Here is a 14,888-nt window from a genome sequence, read left to right as displayed (position 1 = left end):
GGAAGATTTTAACACATCCCTCGCATTTATATAACCAAGCACCCTTTATAATCTAAATCAGACCTGAGTGGTTTGCAGCAGTGGTTTTTATCTTCAAATAAACGCTGCAGAGTGTTTTCCAAAGTTGAGTTCCCTGGTTGCTCTCTTCAGATGTTTGGAGTTAAATTGCATCTTTTTGTTTGTTTTTCGTTCTTTCTTTCTTTAAAGCAGTCATGAGTCTTCTACTAAGAGATATAATCATAAAAGGCCTTGCAAAAAAACCCCATGTGACTGGGCTCGTCGAAACACGTTTTGAAACCGTCCAGGAATGTCTGAAACTTTATGTTGGTCTTTCACAACTTGCAATCCCATCTGGCTGCCTTGCACTTTGAAAACCTGTTCAGAGATGACCCTTCACCATGGTTTGTAGGGAAAGCCCACCCTGAAAGCCTGGGCTCCTGGCCATGGCTTGTCCCTGGTTCCAACCACAGCCTTCCTAGCATCCTGCCTAGAAACACTTCATGGCGCTTTTAGGAAAGCAAATTTTGCTTGGTGTGTATGTGGAGTGGAGAAGTATGGCCTTAGGAAGCAAAAACTTCCCTTGATTGAATGCTGCCGGCTGGCATACTCCAGGCTTGTCACAGCAGCGGGTATTTTCATCCCTGCACTCTGAGGTCTCTACAGCTGCAGGCCACGAGGAAGAAAACTGTTGTGGAGCATGTCCAGGAGCATCTCATTTGTCTCTCCATCTCTTGATAAAGGGCTGCGAGCATCTTACCCTATTCATGTGGAGTTCAAAAGTATGTGTCTGCTCTGGTTTATTGCTATAAATTTGGCTGGCATTAATAGCAGCTGGCAAAGCCTTTATGGGGTATATTCCCGCTCCTATGTTCCCCACTTCAAGCAACAGATGGTGGCTAGTGAATTCCCCCCAGGAAAGAGGGCAAAGGCAGGCAGGGCGTCTCCCAGGGCCAGCATGTTCCCACAGCAAGGAGGAGCCTGAGTTTGTGCTTGTTTACTTGCATGTAAATGCCCCTATGCAACGTCGTTTGCACAGTAGGGGATTAGCGGGGTTTGTCTTCCATCAACAGGATGGAAAAATGCATGTGCAATGTGCAAGGGGAGGGGGAGTTAGTGTAATTACTGCTGATGGTGTGGGTGGCTGTCCCAAGAACAAGCTCTCCTAAGAGCTGGCCAGGCTGCTAGCGAGGATGTTAAAAGCACACGTCCCTGTGTGGTCCATGGGAGGCACAGCCCTGGCTGAGCAGTGCACACAAAAACAAGAGAGGCTCAGATGAGGTGCCCCCTAGGCTTAGGAAATGGCGGGTGCTTTTGCCATTATGCAGTTGAGCTTTTGCATCCAAAAGGTCATTTCTCTTGAAGAAAGAGGTCCCCCAGTGGCTGCATCCTTCTGCTCAGGGTTTTCACGGGGGCTCAGCTCCCACAGTTGCAGGTCTGCCTCTCCACAGTGACTACCTTTGATATGCATATTGGAAATGGGTAGCAAAAGTGTCACTGCTATGTCACGCAACGAGTCACCTAATTTTTTTTGGGGGGGTTCTCTTACAGTTGATGGATAATTCCTCAAACCCAATGCCAGCTTCTAAGCCAAGGGTCTCCCAACAGAGAACACCTTCCACCATCCTTTGTGGTCTCCTGTCAAAAGTACAACACAAGGTGGTGATCCATGCCATTTGTCACGGGGTCTGAAGGTGGCTACTGTAACAGGTGAGTGAGGAGGGAACATCCTCTTTAATGAGATTTTCTGAATCCCAGTCCCTATTCAGACAAGCTGTAGCTTTTCAACAAATGTATGGAATATGCCTTCTATACCATCCCATACATCACAAGTGTCTAGTGAAGGTAAGTCTCACCTGATGTTTTTTTTAAACCATCAAAGTGTTGTCCCCAGCTTTCTGGGGACAAAGGTGAAGCCTAATGATACTTTGATATGACAAAATGAGACATATCTGCTCAGGTCTGACATTACTTAAATAGCAATGGTGGTGTGATACAGGGCCTGTGGACAGAAGCAGAACATACTTCATCATGTAAAAAGGTAACAGATGTTACTTCCATGGTAGGGATGTAGCAAGTTAGAAATATGGAAATATGCCTCACAAATAGTTATTTCACATTGATCATATCAGTGCACTGACAGATGAATCCTCCAGTAATATCTGGGATGATAAGGAGGTTCATGGTTATCGTGACCCAGAAAATCCTTAAGATGGCTCGTTTGTCACCAATGGAAAACCTCTTCATCCTTCCAGAGGCTTTCCAGATGACTGTAAGAGTTGTAGTCCTGGTCCAGGCAACCACAGGAGGTGGGCATGGGTCTGTGGTAACCTTGTTCATGCAGTGCATTAACTCCTGAAGTCCAGAGTAATAGCCTGGCAACAGAAAGGCTGAAATGGCATTTGAAAAGACTGTTCCAGTCATCTTTTACTAGTGCTGCAGGTGCCAGGATAATGTATTTTTCCAAGCCTACTTCCCAGAAACCTGGTACACCCTAGGGTTTAACTAATCATTGCAGAAGCTGAGCTGGTGTTTTATGAGAAGACTTCAATGTTGGCACTCCTGGTTAGAGTGATAAAAAAACCCACCTACTCTTCCATTGCCCCTCTTTTCTCATCGTAACGTGCCTTGAACATCCCAGATTTGAGAGGTTTCCACCTGACTGTCGAATTTTACATGGCAGCCCAACAATTTCAGCAATTACTTTCCTTTCTCCTCTCCCTTTTTACAGAAACAACCTTTTCGAGCTTGAAAGTCCTGTTGCTTTTGTCATGAACTTTTTTCGCAATTCTCCAGGGTGAAAAAAGCTGACAAATGTCTTCATGATCTTTTATGCAGTAATAAGTGTCTTCTCTATGCAAATGTCATTGGTAAATGTCTAGTCATAAACTTTTTCAAAGGCATCTTTTTTTTTTTAAGGAAAGAAAGTTGTGTTTCTTTTATATTTGAAGCAGCCCACGATGAATGGCTTTCAAAGCCTTCAGAGAGACTAAGGAGTTCACAATGTCACGGCAGGTGCGTGTGGCTCTATGAAGCCTGTGATTATAATGCTTTTAAATGACAGCAAGCAAAAAATGTTGTGGGTTGTAAAATTTTTTCCCATCTCAGTTTCTAAATATTGGGTAAAGCAATCTGCAGTCACTGCATTGAGTTTCTTAGTGGCAACGAAGCAGTGAGCTTATTTATCAAAGTTCTTCAAAGCTTAGCTAAAAATTCTGTACTAGAGATCTGTGATTTTTTAGGTGCATGACCTTGACTCAAAATAACTTTAAAGGCTATGGAAAATCTATCATTTGACTTGTATTATAGGTGTAAAATGTGGGCATCTTTAGATCAGCACCCGTCAAGGATAAGATGTACTTAAGCAGTTGTTAAATCGGGTGCTGCGCATCTATGGAAAGATGCTGCAAAGCTGCGTTTGAAACAATAGTTCTGCTTTTAAAATTTGTTTTTGCCAGCTTTTACAAAGAATAAGAACCAATTGTTTCCTTGCATGCCAGGCTTGCATTTGCATTGTTTCTCAATCACTCCTCTTCCTGTTCTTGCTCCACTTTCTCTGTTACCTTTGGCTGACAAACTCCTGGCTTACAGCAACACTGCAGCCTATCTTAAAGTACGCCCTTAAAACCGGTCCTGTTTAATGTTCTGTTACTCAAGTCCTAAAGCTCAACCTATTCTTTCTGCAGGATTTTCTTGTCCTCCCCACCATGTCAGTTCATTGTCCAACATCTTGTGTTGATGCCATAAATTAATACTATATCCTGGGTGTGGAGGAATGCCACAGCAACCCTCTCTTCAGCTGCCTTTCCCTCTCCATGCTACTTGCCATCTCTGCACTTGCTGCTCTTTGGCCATACTGGTTTTCTCCTGCCTTGGCAGATTCCTTAGAGATATTTGCTGCCAGGGCCATGTGTCAGTTGCTTCAGAGATACTAGTCCTCTTTTTACCTTCCCACCTCCCCTAGTTCCTTCCTTGAACTCAATTGTACTAAATTTTTCTTGATATTACAGGTATCAAAATGTGGATGGTGATAACTTCTATTTCCTGGCCCTGTTTCTCATAACCCATTCTGCCTTTGTTTCTAAGTCAACAGTGCTGTCCTTGTGAACGTTGAGGCTTCACACTGATTTAGCAGATTGATTCAGCTTTTCAGCCTTAGCGGCCTATCTTTACTCCTTTCACCTTTACACAGCACCCCTTTCTTCTTGTTATTCTCTCTTTTGCATAAGGATTTTTCCACAACCCCGTTGTACTCCTTTTCCCTTCCATTCCTCACATTGCAGTCCCTTCTCTGGTAGCCGGCACATACGTCTGCTCTGCCAAGGATCCCCACTAGCATGGACGTGGTTTTCCACAGTGTTTGTGCAAGTGGTTGGTGGCTTTCTTCCCTCTGTTTTTACTTCTTCTTGCCTCCTCTTCTTCCTCCTAGTGAGCCTGGAAACACCTTGTTCTGCCGCTGGCCCCCAGCGTGCCGTAACTGTCCCCACAGGGGGTAAAGACACAGCCAGCTGGTCTCTGCTCCAGGATGGCCCATTAAGGATGGATGTGGGAACCTTCTCATTCAACAGGCTCCCACCAGCCTCAGGAACAGAGAGTGATAAACATCTCCCACCAACACCCTCTGCTCCACGTGGTTGTCGGCCTCGGGGCCCAGACTGAAGGCTTTGCCTCTAAGGTCTGCCACAAGCAAGGGTTTTCCTTGACTCTGAAGATCCAGAAACAGGGATGTGCTGTCCTTGCGTGGCAGCAGAGCGTTTAGCAGCCAGGGAGACAAGTCCCAGGCCCCTCCTGTGACAAGGGAGCACGTTAAAAGGAAGGCGGTGGCCTGTCTTTCCAACTCTTGTATGGAAAAATGCTTCAGACGTGGCAGCTAGAGACAGAAAGAAGGGATGCTTCTGTTGTGCACTGCATGTGCGTTAGATCTGCATTAATAGAAAGGGGTTTGTTTTTGTTTTTATTCTCTGTTGTTAGAAAGAAAAACAGCTTCACTGCGCTGGGTAGAAGAAAGAACATGGTGAATAACTGAAGTGAGATCATTATATGACTTCATGAGTAGTCACTAACTGCTACAATTGAAGGAAACTATCATTTACCACCTGTTATTTAGCAGGCGGGCACAGCTGAAACTCGGCTCCACTGCAGACTTCATTGTTTCCCTGTCAAATCCTAAGAGGCTGAGATACCTCCCAGGAGACCACTAATCACTGCTGGGGTTGGGTGTTGCTGGTAGCACTAAGTGAACCTTAAAAGGTTTGGTGGTTCAGATTAGCATCAAAGAGGTTGAATGCTTCCCCTTGGTTCCAGGTCATGCTAAACCTTTAATAAAAATCCTACACTGAGACTCGGTATGAAAGGAAAGAATGGGCAGGCTTATTGACTGCATCTGGCATGACCAGTCCCTTACCTAAAATTAGCTAAACTCCTGGTATCCTGTGTCAGCATGCACTTGGGCTTGGGCAAACCCCGGCTGGCCCCTGGGGAGCTCAGTCCTCTGCAGTCTTTTCTGAAGTGTGTCACCCAGGCATGGTTTTTCACTGAAGCACCAGTGGAGGACTGGACAACCGTGGAGGACATTAGTCATTCACTCATCAAAAATGGGGACCCATGAAATCCAAGTTTCTAATGGAAAATACAAGTAGAAAAAACAGCAAGCAGGTTCTTTGGGTTTTCTTCCCCATTTTGTACATTATGGTAACGAAAAAATGTAATTCTGTGGGCAGCTCAGTTTAGGATGCCCTGTCTTCCCACCAGCAGACCCTCTGGTTTGCCATATGGTGTGATTCTCCCTGATCCCATCCCTGTGAGAGGGATTCGCCAATGTCTAATAAAAGCTGTGCACATGCTCCTTCCCCATGCTGGAATGAGGGAGCAATTCAGGTTTTTCTCTCCCCATCCAGCCGCTGGAGCTTGTAGGAACTTAATAGCCTTGAGAGTCTCAGCTCATTGTTAAATTTGTTGCAATTTGCCAGGTGGTTTAAAAATTGTTAGTGAAGAGGGGATGCTGGACAAACACATGCACTGAATAAGCCTTGTTCCCTTAGGATATTATTCTAAAAACGGGAATGGTCCTAACTGGTTGGAGAGGATCAAAAATCATTTGTCTCAGTCCTGGGACCAAATCTGTGTGAACATCCTTGTTTGCCAGAGCCAGATAGGTGCTTCGTGCCTCCACCACCACAAAGCTTAGTCACAGCCTCCCTCAATTCCCATACACATTGCAGCATAGGGTCTGTCTGCTGCTTTCTCAGAAATGCTACCCTGGACCCCTTTTCCTTGACACAGTACCTAATTCATAACCTCGTGTTTTCCCCTTGATGCCATCGCAAAAAAAATAATAATTAGAAAGTGTGTGGGAAACCAACTTACAAAAGGTTGACAATCTCTCTGCCGCATCCGACAGACCAAGAGGATTTGTTCCATCCAGCTGCCCTGCCCCGTCTGCCAGCGGGCTGATCCCCATCCAGCGTTGCCACTGTCAAGGTGAAGAAAGTCTTCACGGAGAGTTTTTAACACCCCATGGATCTGCTTAATGGGTGGAGCAGAAAGGATCAGGGAAAGTTGAAGTAGACCAGTCTTTCCACCAGCAGTGAGCACCAGCTCCTTTCTTACAGGGGGAACTGGCCAAAAGGTGGCTGGAAGGAGGTCATGTCTGAGGCCCAAGCCTTCTGTGACTTTCTGACCTGATTCCCTGCCAGGTGAATCTTGGATTAGCCTTATTATTTTTTTTTTGCGTAAGAGGCAGGCAGGAGTAGGGTGTTGCTAGCAAACCAGTTTTCACCAGTGGGAGTGAGCTTCAGTTCTAAGCATGGTGGAAATCACACTGGAGCTGATGTTCCTGCCTTAGACTTGTTCTAAGCTTTTGCTTATAAGGGGGTGTGGGCCTCACGACACTAGTAGGTGCTTTTCTTCTACCATATCCTTAAAGTCTTTCCTTGGATTCCTCTGGTTCTCCCCACTTTTTCCTATTCCTGTCCTTACCTGGGTCACTCCTAAGATCTTGGCTTGTCCACCTAGCAACAGTGGGGTCCACCTCAACTATATGAAGATTGTAAAATTATCTTTCTGAGAGATTATTTCAAATCTGGGAGGATGCAGGGCCATGTGTTACAAAGAAAGTGGCGGGTTTTTACCTTGCCCTGGATGGAGCAGCACTAGCTGGCCTAATAATTTGCTGTGGCAGGAGTGAGTTACAAAGTCCTCCTAAAGCAGTTCACAGAAGCATAGAAAATAGGCTTGAAAGGGAATGTGACCAGATCCATACCACCGTCCTCAGCTGCACCTAACTTCTCCTGGCAGAGGTTTCACCATCTGAAAGGACAATCTTCCAGGATGTATTGGGAGGAATAGAGTGAGCAGTGGGAACCTCCCTGAGTGCAGCTTTTTGGCTCAATTTGCAAGAGTGGTCCATGCATGTCCCCAGTTGCCTTAACAAGACCAGCAATTATAATGGGCAGCTTCCATTAAGGAGAATGAGAGGAGTTAAGAAGAAACCATTTAGGAAGGGTCACGAAGCCAACAGGATGGTGTGGGAATTGCAAAAGATAATTCAAGACTTCAGGAACCTCAGAAAAGTAGAAGAAAGTCCAAGTGGTCATCTCAAAGGTCCTGTTCCTGTGAGCTGGAGGTCAAAGCAGTGGCTGGTGTTTGCTGAAACGCTGCATTGTGTTGGGCATTCAGCCCTGGTCCATGGGGATGCAGTGGTGCTATGGGATGGCCTGCCTGTCCAAAGGCCAGCACCCAGCCTGACAGCCTGGAAACAGGCTGGAAAAGGCAGGACATTTTCAATGAACCCTGCAAAAAGAATCTTCAAATGGGCAAAAGCTTCGACAAGTTACGCTCAAGGGACCATGTCAAGTGGGTATGCGAAAAGATGATGATAATCAGTTGTTTAAATTCCAGAATAAGAAACTTTGTCAATAAGAGGAAAAAGTGAAAAAGTTTCACTTTGAAGGATTAATTAGACAAAACTGGTATTGCCTGTGCGGCCAGGTGCTTTCTTCAACGGAGATGTTATAACTGCTGGCTACCGCATGCTGAGAAAGGAGATAGCAAGTGAAAGAGGTAAGGGTGGTGCTTTATGCTAATGGCAACATTACCTGTTTTAGTATGAGGGGTAACTCGGCGCAGACAGTATGTAGATCAATGCACTAATTAGTAAAGCCCGAGAGGGAGTACTCTGTGCACGCCTGTGTGTATAACTGACTACATCATCAAACGAGGCCCAGGACGGATGTCTCTCTACAGGCTTATTGCAACGCGTGAAAAGAAAGCTATATTTGCATAGAGAATTTAATTCTAGGACACATCTGTGGAGATTGCCTGCAGGCCCCAGACAAGTCTCATGAGAGTTTTTAAGTGTGCTGGATGTTAATTTCCCAGCAGAGGATGCATCCATCCAGCACATGCTGTCTCCCTTTCAGATTCACGGTGATGGATAAAGACGATTTTGTCGCTGAGCTACCAGCAGTTAGTTGCCTCATTATGATCAACGTGAGCAAAGTCAGGGCAATCGTAGGTAGTCATATATGAATTTGGATTTTCCAAGAGACTAATTTTCCCCAAACTGAAGAAATACAAATTGCAGTTCGCCTTGAAGAAAACATAGACAAATGTAGTGAAATTTGACTGAAAAGTGAGTTGCTTAAGAAGAGTTTAGCAGATGACCAAAAGCCGTGGTTAAAACAGAGGCTGGTTTTGATGCTGCTCTGTGCAACACTGTGGTTGAATGTGAACTCTCGAGGACGGATCATATGTATGTGTTAAATGGGCTGAAACCCTGCTACTTGCCAGACCCAACTAGAGAGGTGCTACTCTAATGACTGGCAAGTAGGGGGTCTCATTCCACAAAAATCAGCTCCAAGCTCATTTTTTGCAACAGCAAACTTGAAGTAAATATAAAATCATTGCATGCATCTTGGAGCAAATGACATGGGCCATACCTCCAAAAGGAGGTGCTGTGTCTCAGCTGGCCACAACTCCCAAGAAGGATCCAGCAGGCATAGCGTGTAAATAGCTCCGCACACAATGAACGAGGAGCCATGCCAAGGTGTGATCAGGTGGCTTATCCTTCCTATTAGGCAGTGTTGTGATGGACACTCAACCCCTCTGGGTAGCTCTCCAGTCTAACTTTTCAAAGAGTGGGAACTGACCCAAGCCAAGTCGTGGAAAACAGCTGGAGAAAACCTCATCCTGCCTCCCCTCGCAATTTTAACTGAGTTCAGCTTTTGCTTTCCCTTCCTAGGACCCAGCCTCAGGATGAGCCACGCCGCTGCTGGGTTCCAGTTATACCCTGGAGTGGGGTGATGTGTTCCCAACACAGGGTTACTGACTGCTGTCTAGGTACATCAGGATCCTTTGGGATGAAAGGGGCCTCGTCCCTGCAGAGGTAATAACATGACTCACCTTAACTGTGGGCTTTCTGCCCTCACCTGTGCCTCTCTGGACCCCTGTTCCTGCCTGCCTGGCAGCACAAATACTTCCTCAGTACGTACCTGTAGCACAGCACATGCTTTCCTGCCTCCAGACAAAACATCCGGACAATTTCCCGGAGTCCCTAACATCCTGGCTGCAGCTGCATGTTGTTTGACAAGGCCAAGTGACAACTGGAGGGATGCCCCAGCCCTCGGAGGGCTGCAGAGCTCGCTGGGATGAGGTTGCAGTCCCACTTCTACTGGGTGAGGAATAAGAGGTGACGCATATGCATGCATCTGTAACAGTTGCCGCAGAAATGTCCATACCCCCAGAGCTTTGATTTTTTTTGAGAGCTAAACCCAGGAGGGAAACTGAAGCATGCACAAAGCAGTGTTTTCTTGTTATCGCTGTTTACAAGGAGCTTAGTAATAAGTCTGAGTCAGTAGGGCAATACGAGCACTTTCTGCTGGCATTGGGAGGAACCAGAAATAAGGCACCTAGCTCCTGTTTCTGTGTAAACAGTCAGGTTCCCATTCCTCTCCCCTCCATCGCTGCTGTGAGATGTTTCAGTTTATGATCCTGGTTTTACAGAGGCAGAAACCAGATTGGTAAGTGCAGTCTAAGAGCCTGCATGTTTTAAAAGAGATTGGATTTCCAGCGATATTGAGATATGGGGACCTTCATAACAGGTACTCTGAGCTGCAGATGCACTGTGCCTCTGCAAATCGAGGTGCTGCTTCCAGTGCCAAAATACAGGTTTAATCCATGTTAGGGCTTCCAGCTTTCAGACTGGTGGCCACCAGGGCTGGACCTTGGTCTCTCAAGGTTTTCCAAGGGGCTTTTTTGTTCTCCTTTGAATGTGGCAGTGAGAAGGCCCCTAGCTCCTTCACGTGCTCTGGACATGACCCTCTGCCCCACCAGCAGCTCGAGGTCCAGGACTGACCCCTGACACCTCTGCCTTCATCATCCATTGGTGCCCAGGCTGGAAAACACTTTCCAGAGGGCGATGTGTTAGACTCCCTGGGGAAGGGCACATCGCTCCATTTTCCCTCAGAAGAGGATAGGAAAATAGAATGGATTGGTCCTACTGCAGCTTCCCCACTTTCTCATCTGGGACGTCAGTCAAATCTGAGTGAAAGGGGCTGGGACTCTGCTGCCAGAGCCAGTGGCTGCAGACTGGATGCTGTTACCAGGCCGGGGAACTAGCGGGTCCATGTGTTTACGACAGCGCCACGTGGCACAGCGTGCCTAACAGGGCTGCGCAAACCCCTCTGCTCCTGTTTGGATCGAGGCTGTGTCTGGTCCATGGCTCTGCAGGTTTGGGAATGGGCAGGACTGTAAAACGAGCACCGTTCACGCCAAGGCCTGGCAGAGTCGGATAATGAGGTAAACAGAAGTGTATGATGAGAGAAAACCTGCACGGCTATATGCCTTTCTGCAAACAACTCTTTGGGTAGTGCCTGGCGCTTCGCTGCAGGCTGGGAGAGAAACTTTGGTGCTTGCAGGAGAGAAGACCTTTTGGCTTTTGAGGCTGGGGAAGAAAATCCAGTAAAACTGAGTGGACATCTCATGGGAAGAGGGCAAGAAGTTAATGAGGGCTTCAGGGCTGTGGGAGGCAGAATAGGGAAACAGGCAGCATGGGGATGGTGAGAGAGGTGGTGGGTCTGTCCACATGACACTGAGTGTTGCTCACACAGACATACCTACTGCAGTAGTCACGTTGGCTACTACTAGCCATGGGGCTGCAGAGGCAGGTCACGGAGCGTAAGGCTGGCCACCCTCACGTTTACTCACCTTCTCTGGCCGGTTTTGCCACAGACGTGGGGATTTTGTGCTGCCTCAGCTGCATGCAGTGCCCGAGCAAGAGGGCTGGTTACCGGCTGGGCCAAGTCCCCAACCCGCAGCAGTGGGGCAGGGACAGTAGATGGGCATTGCCATGGGGCAGCGGGATGACCGTGGGTCTAATGGGACATGGCATCGGGGTCAGGTCAGACAGGGCCAGAGGGATGGCGGTGGGGTCCCCACTTGCCCCAGCTCTCGGCAAGGGGGTTGTATTTGGGAGGGGGGGTGACACTGCTGCTGTACGAAGCAGGGGCGATGACAACCTGGTGGAGAAGGCAGGCGGCGTGAAGCGGGGTCCAGCCCCGCCGGGACAGCTTCACGGCCCCCCGGGTTTTTCCCCACTACTCAAAAGTTCTACCCCGGCTCGGGGAGGGTGGGGGGTGGAAGGGAAAAGAGGAAAAAGGTTTTACCTCCACTCAGCCCCGCGGCGCTGCGGGGCGGCGGCGGCCGCGGAGCTCCGCGTCCCCCGGCGGCGGGGGCTGCGCCGTCCCGCCCAGCCCCGCCCCAGCCCGGCCCAGCTCAGCCCAGCCCAGCCCGGCCCGGCCCGGCCCGGCCGGCGAGGGCGCGCCCAGCCGCCCGCCCTGCTCGCAGCCGGCCCCGCTCGCAGCAGGTTTGCACCCCGGGCCCGGGTGCCGTCCCCGCAGGTGGGTCGGGGTCTCGGGTGGGGATCTGGGGAGAGGGAGGCCTCTGCGGTGCCCCCCCGCGCCGGTAGCAGAACGGGGTGGTTGAGACGAGGGGTGCCGTTTACCTCCCGGGTTGCTTTTCTACCCCGAAGCAATTTGGTTTGGAGTGTTTTGCTCCCCTTCCCCGTGGTACGCAGGGTGCCGTGGGTGTAGCCCTGCGAGACCCCCGCAGCGGTGAGGCCGTGGGACTGGCCTTGCGGTTGCCGGAGGGAAAACGTGGCAGCACCCCGAGCGCTCCCACTCCGCGGCAGCGAGTGGGTGGTGGCCCGGCAGGCCAGGCTTGGGATGGCGTTTTGGGGATGGAGTGCTCCTCCTTTGCCGTTCGCTGGCTTGGGGGTGCCCAGAGTACACCCCTGAGCTCGAAATTGTGGTGGACTATGTGCCGGTGTTTGTAGCTCTCTGGAAAACGCCGTCCCAGACGCTCCCGGCGGCGCCGTAGAAGGGGGCTGTGGGAGCGGGAGCCTGCCGGCACTTTGTGATAGAAAAGGGCCGTCTCGCAGGATGCAAAGATGCAAAGTTGCAGCGCTGGTTAGTTTGTTCTAATGAAACTGCTGCTACCTGGGCAAGCTGCACGCGTTGTGGAGTTTAATTTGGGGGGGAGGAAAGATTGTGACCAACCCGATGGTGCATCCTGGCCGCCTTGGGGGAGACGGCGAGAGAGGGATCCGTGTGCCCCTTCAGTGCTGGATCCACGGTCCTGCCCCTGCTTGCTAGGGGTGTCAGTCCCCCGGGAAGCACTGCGGGGTCCAGTGCGTTTGCTCCTCCTTGGCTGCTGGAGTTGAGCATCACACAGCACGCCGAGGCTCGGGCACATCTTGGGGAGGGCAGCTTATGGAGCCCTCGCCCAGACCCGGATTTTCTGCTGCTCCATGGGTGCTCTGCAGCCTGAGAGGGGCAGGGAGAAGGCCCAGGAAACTGGATCCCTGGTAACCGGGGGCTGTCAGTGTTGAATTGCAGCTGGCATTTCTTATGCATCCTTGATGTATCTACCACTTCACTTCACCTGCCTGGTGCTGGGGCATTGCATACCCCTCTCTTGTTGCCGACCCCTGTGCTTGCACAGTCTGTAAGTAGCACATTCCACCCAGATGCAGTTGTGCCTCCAATTCTGGAGCTGTACCTCTCAACCCCCGACCAAGCCTCTCTGCTGTCTGCAGAGAGCCCTGGCCAGCAGACTTCATGGAAACCTTGTTGTGGCCCCGTCCCTTGATAGGGCAGTCCCTTTGCCAAGCAAAGGGATGAGAAGCCTGAACGAGGGACCAGTGGCAGCTTGGCAGCCTGTGATACCGGGGAGGTGAGCTAGACGAGCTGTGGACATCTCCGACTTTCAGAGCCTTGAATTAAATCTGACTCCCGGGGGGAATATTCACTGCTGCTCAGTCAGCAGGGACAAGGTGAAAGAGCTGTGGTGCTCTGTTCTGCCTCCTCTTTTGGGGACACAGTATGGCACTTGATTTCTAAAATCCTGACAAATTTAGAATAAAGAAAAGAAAGAAAAAAGGTGCTGACTTTGTTAGGGTTAGCAGCTGTCCCCGTGCTTGTGGCTGTCTGGCTTTGCAACCTGGCCATCCTAGCCCTGCTTGTGAAAACACAAGCTGGTGCTGCAAAGGCTGTGAGGGGCTGGTGTCTGATTGCATGAACTGTGCCTTTCTGCCAGCTTGTGAAATGGAGAGCTCTTGAGGGCATAGGCTCGATATGAAATGTAACTTTATGAAAATATCCCCTCTGCAGCCTCTTCCTTCTCTGTGTTTGATAGCTCAGCAGTGAACAGCTTCGGTGGGGGTGAGCCTCCACTTTTTAAGTCATACACACCTCAACCACAAGGTAGATCTCTCCTGTAAATCAAAATACTAAATCATCAGGCTTTTTTACCTCTTATTCATGACAGGTCTCTGAAGATGGTACAGTTAAGAGAGGAAAAAATTGCAGGCTACACCTTCCCGTAAAGCTGTTTAGCCCATTGCAGCTCATCAGGCTGCTGCAAACACCCTGAAGGCAGAGGGAGCTGATGGCGTGAGGGGTGCTGGAGTTGCCAGTGGTGCTCAGGGCTGAGCCATGCCTCAGAGCAGCGTACTGGGGCATATGCACAAAGAAGGAAGCAATGGCACTTGATAGAAATGGCCTGGGAAAAGGCAGTTTTTTTAAGACAGTCGTGTCCACGGCTGGAGGGAAGCAGGAGAGGAACATATAGGCAACGGGGGCAATGTGGATAGGCAGGGACCCCAGGCTCCGAGCACTGAGACCTGTCGATGCTGTGCTGGGACGCTGTTGTGGTGCTTTGAGTCGGCATCCCAGTGGGCAAGTACGAGCATCCCACAGCCACAATGGGGTGTCCTGCAGCAATGTGCCAGCCTCCATGGGGCAGGGATGGAGGAGTGATCCCTGGCAGGGATCCAGGATTGACCAGCCCTGCAGATGGGGGCTCGACACTTGCCCCGCGGTGGGTGCTAGGGGTACAGGGATGGCAAAATGCGAAGCAGATGCTTGGGGATTTTTGCACATCTCCAGTGTTTCTTCTCCTTGGGTGCGCCAGGCAGCCTGGTGGGCAGGAGCTGTGTTGCTGTGGGCACCGGGCATGGTGGCCACAGTCTGTCCCTGCAACCAGCTGGGGCTGTTTCTGATGAAGGTGTTGTTCAGCATGGAAATGGCCATGTGTTTTTGGAGGGACAGCCGCTGCTGCCCCACTTTTGGCTCATCTTCCACATACCTGGTGCTTGGGATGGGGACCCTCCTGGCCCAGGGCTTGGGGACAAATGGGGAGGTTGCCCTGTGGAGGCAGAGCAGCACTTACAGGTGCGGTCTCCCACTAATAAATGAACAATTGATGAAGTCATTATGGAGTAATGAAACCCCAATATTTTGCCCAAAGTAGTGAAGAACAACTGCTTGGCCTCATTGTTTGTGCAGCATGGCTGCTGGGGCGTTACGCACCGCAACCTCCAGCCAGGGAGCAGA

At 49.8% G+C, this 14,888-nt stretch overlaps 1 protein-coding gene across 1 annotated transcript in view; it reads left to right on the top strand.

Moving 5' to 3' along the window:
• Nucleotides 1-4,000: 4,000 nt before the first annotated feature.
• GPR156 (G protein-coupled receptor 156) overlaps nt 4,001-14,888 on the top strand; it is a 33,460-nt gene continuing 22,572 nt past the window's right edge. Inside the window, exons 1-2 of the mRNA XM_075107217.1 lie at nt 4,001-8,058; nt 9,239-9,382. Coding sequence (XP_074963318.1) covers nt 9,300-9,382 — 83 coding nt within the window. The 5' untranslated portion in view covers nt 4,001-8,058; nt 9,239-9,299. The remainder of the gene's footprint in view (nt 8,059-9,238; nt 9,383-14,888) is intronic.

The sequence above is a fragment of the Phalacrocorax aristotelis genome, chromosome 1 (genome assembly GCF_949628215.1).
Source record: "Phalacrocorax aristotelis chromosome 1, bGulAri2.1, whole genome shotgun sequence".
NCBI lineage: Eukaryota > Metazoa > Chordata > Aves > Suliformes > Phalacrocoracidae > Phalacrocorax > Phalacrocorax aristotelis.
This window is presented reverse-complemented; position numbering and strand designations above follow the sequence as displayed.